General features: G+C 41.1%; 1 protein-coding gene across 1 annotated transcript; it reads left to right on the plus strand.

Moving 5' to 3' along the window:
• Positions 1-8017: 8017 nt before the first annotated feature.
• On the plus strand, positions 8018-8545 carry LOC126940390 (40S ribosomal protein S13-like). The gene has a single exon (XM_050766243.1). It carries the CDS (start codon positions 8044-8046, stop codon positions 8497-8499), a length of 456 nt encoding a protein of 151 aa, XP_050622200.1. The 5' UTR covers positions 8018-8043; the 3' UTR covers positions 8500-8545.
• The last annotated feature ends 714 nt before the right edge of the window (positions 8546-9259 follow it).

Here is a 9259-nt window from a genome sequence, read left to right on the forward strand (position 1 = left end):
TATCAGCCTCCTCTGACAACACCCTCATAGACACACCCAAAAACAGTACTTTACCAGACATCTACACATCCTTCAGTCCAAATAAATTGACATCTAATATTAACCATCGAAACCCCAACAGTGTTGCATTTGTTTGTTTGCTGGTTTGAATTCAGTAATGTGATGTTAAAGATTATTTGAAAGAGTAACTTTATCTGAGATTGTTAAAAAATATTAAAAACAATTGTGAGAGAGTCTTTCCATTACCATATTTCAGAATATATTCTAAAGTCACTGTAATAAAACCAACCTGATATAAGCAGGATTAAAAGGAATATGGAGCAAAGTAGAGAATTAGAAATAGATTCCACTCGGTAGGAAGAGCTTGATTTATTTAATTAAAGATGTTGGCTCAACTGGTTCTCCATCTCGAGGAAAAATCAAATTAGTTCCCCATTTATATCATAGTCTAGAATGAAATTCAAATGGATAAAAAAGTTAATACAAAAACAGAACAATAAAAATTATAAAAGAAATTTGGAAAGCTGAAAATACTACCCAGGATTTGAGGAAAATTTTCTTAATTAAGATAGAAATCCCAGAATTTATAAAAAGAAAGCTTAACTATACAATATAGAAAAAGTAGAAAAAGTACAGATTACAAATGCATTTGACAGGTATATTAGGCTGTTTTTGCATTGCTGTACAGAAATACTCAAGACTGGGAAATTTATAAAGAAAAAAGGTTTAATTGGTTCATCATTCTGCAAGTTGTAGGATCATGGCACCAACATTTGGTTGGCTTCTGGTGAGGGCCTTGGGAAGCTTACAGTCATGGTGGAAAGCAAAGTGGGAGCAGACATATCACATGGCAAGAGCAGGAGCAAGAGAGTGAGGTTGGAGAGATCCCAGACTTTTAAACAACTGGATTTCACATGAACCAGCTGAGTGAGAACTCGCTTATCACTAGGGGGATGGTGCTAAACCATTCACGAGGGATCTGCCCCCATGATCCATTCACTTCCCACCAGGCTCCACCTCCACAATTGGGAGTTGTGTTTCAACATGAGATTGTAAGGGACAAACATTCAAACCATACCATTCTGCTCCTGGTTCCCCAAATCTCATGTTCCTCTCACATCTCAAAATACAATCATGCCTTCACAATAGTTCTCTAAAGTCTTAACTTGTTGCTGTAATAACTTTGTTATTACTGAGTCGAGTCTCAACTCAATAACTTTACTGACTAAAGTCCCAAGTCCCAATTCTCATCTGGAGATGAGTTCCTTCCTCCTGTGAGCCTGTGAGATCAAAAGTTATTTACTCCCAAGACACAATGATGGTACAGGCATTGGGTATATATTCCCATTCCAAAAAGGAGAAATTGGCCAAAAGAAAGGGGCTACAGACCTCACACAAGTCTGAAACCCAGTAGGGCAGTCATTAAATCTTAAAGTTCCAAAATAATCTCCTTTGACTTTATGTTCTGCATCCAGGGCACGATGGTTCAAGGGGTGGGCTCCCAAGGCCTTGGGCGGCTCTGCCCCTGTGACTTTGCAGGGTTCAGCCCCCATGACTTCTCTCATGGGTTGGAGTTGTGTGCCTGCAGCTTTTCCAGGTTAAGGATGTGACCTGTTCGTGGATCTACTATTCTGGGATCTGGAGGGCAGCAGCCTCCTCCACACAGCTGCACTAAGCAGTCCTCTGGTGGAGACTCTGTGTGGGGCCTCCAATCTCACATTTTCCCTCTGCACTGCCCTTGTAGAGGTTCTCTGTGAAGGCTCTGTTCCTGTGGCAGGCTTCTGCCCGGACTCCAGTCTTTCTCATACATCCTCTGAAATCTAGGTGGAGGATGCCAAGCCTCCTTCACTCTTACATTCAATACACCTGCAGGCTTAATACCATGTGGAAGCTACCAAGGCTTATGGTGGCTTGTGCTCTCCAAAGTGGGGGCCTGAGCAGTATATGGGGCCCTTTGGGCCAAGGCTGAAGCCGCAGCAGCTGGGATATGGGGAGCAGTGTCCTGAGACTGCAGCGGGGCCCTAGCTGTGGCCCACAACTAGGGCCTCCTAGGCCTCTGGACTTGTGATGGGAGGATCTGCCTCAGAGATTTCTGAAATGCATTTGAAGCCTTTTCCCCTTTGTCTTTGAGAGTAGCACTTGGCTCCCTTTTAGTCATACTAATCTCTCTAGCAAGTGACTGCTCCACAGCCAGCTTGTATTTCTCTCCTGAAAATGCCTTTTCCTTTTCTACCAAATGGCCAAGTTGTGAATTTTCCAATTTTTTTAATGCTCTGCTTCCCTTTTAAATTTAAGTTCCAACTTTAAGTCATTTATGTGCTCCCATATCTAATTGTAGGCTGTTTGAAGCAGACGGCCACTTGAATGCTTTGCTGTTTAGAAGATTCTTCCAACAGATACCCTGTCTTCACTCTTAAGTTCTAACTTCCACAGATCCCTAGGGCATGAACACAGTGTAGCCAAGTTCTTTGCTAAGGCATAACACAAATGACCTTCACTCTAGCTCCCAATAACTTCCTTATTTCCATCAGAGACTCCCTTAGCCTGACCTTCACTGTTCACATTTCTATGAGCATTTTGGTTACAACCATTTAACCAGTCTCTAAGAAGTTCTAAACTTTTCCTCATCTTCCTTCTTCTGAGCCCTCCAAACTCATCCAACCTCTACCCATTACCCAGTTCCAAAGCTGCTTCCACATTTTCAAGTATCCATATAACAATGCCCCACTCCTTGGTATCAATTTTCTGTATTAGGCTGTTTCTGTGTTGCTATAAGGAAATACTTGAGACTGGGTAACCTACAAAGAAAAGAGATTTAATTGTCTTACCATTCTACAGCTGCATAGGAAGCATGGGACCAACGTCTGCTTGGCTTCTGCTGAGGGCCTCAGGAAGCTTACAATCATGGCGGAAGGCAAAGCGGAAGCAGGCACGCCACATGGTTAGAGTGAAAGCAAGAGGACAGAGGGTGAGGGGAGATGTCTCAGACCTCTAAACAACCAGATCTCATGTGAACTAACTGAGTGAGAACTCACTTATCACCAAAGAAATGATGCTAAACCATGCATGAGGGATCCATCCCCGTGATCCTACCACCTCACACCAGGCCCCACCTCCAATAATGGGAATTACATTTCAACATGAGATTTGAAGGGGACAAACATGTAAACTACATCAATAGACAATGTGTTAAAATCTATATATACAATGATCTCTTACAAGTTTGACAAAAACATAAAAGGAAACAAAAAAAAGTCCCAAATGGGCAAAAAGATATGAGTAAGTACTATGGAACAGCAGATACTAGGGGCCAGAAACATAGAAAAAAGTGGTCAGGTTTACTAATAGGGAAATGATTTGCTACTGCTTTAGATCCTGCATTAATATGACTTTAGATATGACTTCAGACTGACAAAAAGGAAAAACAATGGTAACACCTATTACTGACAGGTATGCAAGAAAATCTAAATTGCTACTAAAAATATGAATTGTTATTGCCATTTTGAAAAGTTTTTTATCTATCACAATTCATTATGATAAAAATACATTTACCTTTCAAACCAGCCTTCTTCAAGATGCAATCTCATAGGAATATACTTTGTAGAAATAAAAGGTTTAAGTCAAGGATGCTTATTAATGCATTGTTTATCGTGCAAAAATTGGGAAACAAAATGAATGCACATCAGTAAAGGAATGGTTGAATTGTATCAGTGTATCAGTCAGGATTTAATGCAGGAAATAGAAAGTACTCCATGTGTTTTCTGCAGAAAGAGACGTAATACAAGGACTTATAGGGTTACTCAATCATTGGAAGGGCTGTGACTCCTAAAACATCACAGAACTGACCCATTGAGTAGGTCACCACTGAGCATGTATGATATCATATCTAGGTAAAATGGTGGTGTGTGTGTGATTTTATGAACATGGAGGAAAGTATGGAGTGCTTTATACTAGGTAGTAGACACACGTTATCTCTCTGTGTGTGTGTGTGTGTGTTGGGGCTGAAATGAGGGAGGAGAGCAGGGAGGAAGAGGCAAGCAGAGAGGCAAAAAATGCTGTCCTAAACTCAAGCATATATATGATCCCATTCGTGTAAAATTATATTATTTTGCACATATATGACTATGATTAGAGAAATTAGAATAAAAACTAGGATTAGATCTACATCCAGTGATGATATCTACGTTTACTGACCTGGAGGGTGGAATAGTCTGTTATTCTAATAGCCTCCAATGAAGCCATATGCTTGTGCAGTCTCCTCTTCCTCTGGCCCTGGGCCTGGCCATGTGACTTGCTCTGGCCAATGGGACAAACGTGTTGCAAGCAGAAGCTTCTATCTGTGCACTGGGCACATTCCTCTTGGAACGCTAGCACCATGTGAAGACATCTGCTGGACACGTATTGCCAAGCTGATAGCACCAACTACCAACATGTGAGTGAAGCCATTTGGACTATTCAGCTGCTAAATGACTGTCTTCACATGAATGGCCCCAGGGGAGAACAGCAGAAGAACTGTCCAGCTAAGCCTTGCTCCAATTGCTAACCGTCAGAATCGTAAGGAAATAAATGACTGCTCTTTTAAGCTGGAGGTTAGCAAACTTTTTCTTCAAAGACCAGAGAATACATATTTTAGGCTTGTGGGCCATATGGTCATTATCACAACTGCTTACCTCTGTGTTGTAGGGCAAAGCCAGCCATAGACCATAAAAAACATGAGTGGTGTGTCTGTGCTCCAATAAAACTTTTATTTACAAAGACAGATGGCTGGTTCACAGCCTGTAGTTTGGCAACCCCCTATTAAATTAGTCAGTTATGCAGCAATCACTGACTGATAAAGAGAAATGTCCATCACATTGTCAAGTGGAGAAAGTCAAGTTGCAGAATGATGTATAGAGTGTGATTTTATATTGTCAAAAAACCCTAAAAATAACCCAGAAAACCTCTTGTATATGTGCATGTCTGCATGGATACATATGCATAAGTGAGGATAAAGTTCCAGAAGAATATATGCCAGCCTCTTGACTCTGGATGCAAAGTAGTGGAGAATTGGGTGTAGGCATGGTGGAGGTATACTGAAATGAATAGTTTTATGTTGTTTCATGTTTTACAATGAGCATAGTAATTCTGAACTTTGAAAAAAGTTAAATATAGAAAAATATACATAAGTGCCTTGAAATTTATATTCGGTGTGGTTGAAGATCACATAAAGCTAATGATGCTGTCCATGGAAGGCATAAAAAATGTTCTCTAGCTCCATCTTCCATCATTACTAGAGGATGCAAGGCCTTTGCTGTAGGGCAGGAGTGGGTGGCTGGTGGTGACAGGAAGGACGTACCTGCTGAGGATGAGCGGTAATTTTCTGTTTGAGTCTCTTTTCCTAGGCTTGGATTTTCTAAAGGTAGAACAGAGGTCTGAAAGTCATAGTCATTGCTTAATAGCCTGGCCATCGAATAATTCACGAAGGCCCTCCATCTTGCTTCCTCTGACTAGGTCTTTTTGGGTTGAGTCTGTTCTTGGCCAACTGCTGCCTTGCCACAAGAATAGCTCACTGAAACAGCAGGGCCTCCTGGCAAACTCTTGCCATCATTACCGTGGGCTGTGGGAGCCTGTGTTATAATTCGTGAAAACGTGTCCTCACTGGAATGTAAAATTTCTTCTTTTCTCTGCAGAAAACCTCTCTTGATTGATCATTTCAGTTGTTGAGAAGGAAATCGTTTATAAGAAGAATCATTGAATAGCATAGCAAGTTTTTAAAAAGCGCTTAATAGCCTCTGGCAGAAATTCCCTATTGAGTCAGTGAGTGTGGGCAAAGAATGTGAGATGAGCCCTTACACAGTGGAATTTTACAGTGAATGCTTTGACCCTCTGACACTTAGCCATCCCCTCACAGAAAGGCCAGTTGAGTCAATCAGGAAGAATTGCTCTCAGGCCCAGATGACTGACAATTTAAACATATTTGGAAACTATGACTAATATACATGGGTGGAGAAATTTTTTGAAGGGAGCTGTTTAAGAAAAACTATTTGAACTAATAGTACTTCACTTAAACACTTATATTAGGCATATGTATGCATATGTATCTCATATACACACATATATGTGCATGTATGTATCATATACATCTCTCTCACACACACGCACCCCTTATCCTGCAAAATGTTTTAGCAGTTTGATATCTATTATTACATTTAAAGAAGCATATAGATGTTTTTTGGAGACAGGGTCTCACTTTACTGCCCAGGCTGTAGAACACTGGCACAATCATGGCTCACTGCAGCCTTGACCTCTTGGGCTCAAGCAGTCCTCCCACCTTAGCCTCTCAAATAGCTAAGACCACAGCCAGGCACCATAATGCCTGGCTAATTTATTTATTTTAAATTTTTTTGTAGAGATGAGGTCTCCCATGTTGTCCAGGCTAGAACAGACTTACTGATAATGATTTAAGTCAATGTTTGGTTTAGTCTTAATTTACCTGTATAAGAAAATAATTTCATCAATTGATGATATCATGCTGATGTGACAATAAATTTTGAATAAGTTAATTTAGCTTGACAGTGAACCTGATTCCTATAGACTTCTTGGTGGCAGGGCAAGAAGGAACAAAGCAGGCATGTGCAACTAAGGTGCTAGTTTTTCAAATGCCAGCATGGCCCACAGCAGTGGGGAAGGAGGGCATAAACCACCCTTTTTTGTCCTTTGTGAACCAAAGGTAAGACTCAGGAATAAAATACACAAAGGGAGTTAGAACTACCAAACCCAGGCATACTTTGAAAGGACATGGAACAGAATCCCTTTGAGAATATATTTATTTTTTGTGTTTATTTTTAAAGAAAAAAAAAAAAGATAATACCACCATAACCAAAGAGGATTTGACACAGTAAAACTAAAGTGCAAGAATTAGTTTGAGAAAAGGTCTCCCATCATGTGACAAAGGTTTGGAATAAATGGCCTTGAGGACCCTCCCAGGCCAATTTCCTTGATTGTATATTTACATGACAACTAGGGCACAGGGTATCTGGTGTCGAGCAAGCACCACAATCCCTTGGGCAGGATGGCTTCAGTATTGCATCTCAGCTGAGCTTCATCTAGGCTGGTTTATAAGTTAAAAAAAATTACCAGTTGGATGCAATGTTCACTATTGGGGTGATAGGTACACTAGAAGCCCTAATCTCACAATTATGCAATTATCTATGTAACAAATCTGCATATGTACTCCCTGTGTTAATCTGTTCTCACACTGCTATAAAGAACTATCTGAGATTGGGTAATTTATAAAGAAAAGAGATTTAATGGACTCACAGTTCTACAGGCTGTACAGAAATCAAGGCTGAGGAGGCCTCAGGAAACATACAGTCGTGGTGGAAGCAAGCACATCTTCACATGGCGACAGGAGAGAGACAGCGCGCATGAAGTGGGAAGTGCTACACACTTTTAACCATCAGATACTGTGAAAACTCATTATCACGAGGACAGCAAGGGGGAAATCCACCCCCAGGATCCAATCACCTTCCACCAGGTCCCTCCCTCAACATTGGGAATTACAATTCAACATGAGATTTTGGTGGGGACACAGAGCCAAACTATACCACCTTCTGAGTCTAAAATTTTTAAAAAAATACGGAAAAGAGAGACTGGTTTATGCACTCTCTTGATAATTCAAGAACTTCAGTTCTGGAAATTTGGAGACAGAGGGACTCTAGAATTTAACTTGTCCCAGCTGCTAAGGAGTGCAACCTCTTTCTCAATGCTTTGCTAGGATGAATGACAAAAAGAGTGGCTAAAGTTGGGAGAAACACAGTGCATTAGTTCATTTTCACACTGCTATAAAGATGTTACCCAAGACTGGGTAATTTATAAACAAAAGAGGTTCAGTTGACTCACAGTTCTGCATGGCTGGAGAGGCCTCGGGAAACTTACAATCATGGCAGAAAGTGAAGGAGAAGTAAGGCACATCTTACATGGAGGCAGGAGAGACAGAGAGAGCTCAGGAGAAACTGCCACTTTTAAATCATCAGAGCCTTTCGCTGCCTGACCGCCGCCATCATGGGTCGCATGCATGCTCCCGGGAAGGGCCTGTCCCAGTCGGCTTTGCCCTATCGACGCAGCGTCCCCACTTGGTTGAAGTTGACATCTGACGACGTGAAGGAGCAGATTTACAAACTGGCCAAGAAGGGCCTGACTCCTTCACAAAGCGGTGTGATCCTGAGAGATTCACATGGTGTTGCACAAGTACGTTTTGTGACAGGCAATAAAATCTTAAGAATTCTTAAGTCTAAGGGACTTGCTCCTGATCTTCCTGAAGATCTCTACCATTTAATTAAGAAAGCAGTTGCTGTTCGAAAGCATCTTGAGAGGAACAGAAAGGATAAGGATGCTAAATTCTGTCTGATTCTGATAGAGAGCCGGATTCACCATTTGGCTCGATATTATAAGACCAAGCGAGTCCTCCCTCCCAATTGGAAATATGAATCATCTACAGCTTCTGCCCTGGTCGCATAAATTTGTCTGTGTACTCAAGCAATAAAATGATTGTTTAACTAAAAAATAAATAAATAAATAAATAAATCATCAGAGATCATGAGAACTTGCTCAATATCATGAGAACAGCATGGGGGAAACCACCCCCGTGATCCAATCACCTCTCACTAGGTCGCCCCCTCGACGTGTAGGGATTACAATTCCAGATGAGATTCCATTTGGGACCAGAGGATGGGTTTTTTAGGGCATTAGTGTGTCCTTTGTCTGTCATGCCCCTTTGCCAGCATTTGATGGGGAAGGGCCTGACAGAGAACAGAAAGGAGATTTTAATGGGCACACGAGGCTTCTAATTGCCCATCTCTCCAACCTAGATGTGGCTGTCTGCCTTGATATTGTTGGCTTCAGTGAGGCAGTTCTGTGAGGGGAGGCCTTCGATCACATGCAGGAGCAACACAGTGTGTAAGTTAAGCACATGGAGTCTGGAATCAGACTCTTACCAGCTGCATGACTTTGGGCAAATAACATACCATGTTTCAGTTTCTTCACCTATTCAGATGAACATAATGACATGCTTATAGGGTACTTGTAATGATTAAGTTATGTTTCCATATGAAAATACACTATTATAGGCATATAATAATCCAAGTACTGGGCACAAAAAAAACATAATTTAAGTACTTAATAAATCATTCCATACATTTATTGTTTCTCACAAAGCATTTGTTGATATCCTTATGGGCAGATAGAGTCAGATCAACACTAACTCCTATGCCAAAGGGTT

The sequence above is a fragment of the Macaca thibetana genome, chromosome 17, assembly GCF_024542745.1.
Source record: "Macaca thibetana thibetana isolate TM-01 chromosome 17, ASM2454274v1, whole genome shotgun sequence".
Taxonomy (NCBI): Eukaryota; Metazoa; Chordata; class Mammalia; order Primates; family Cercopithecidae; genus Macaca; species Macaca thibetana.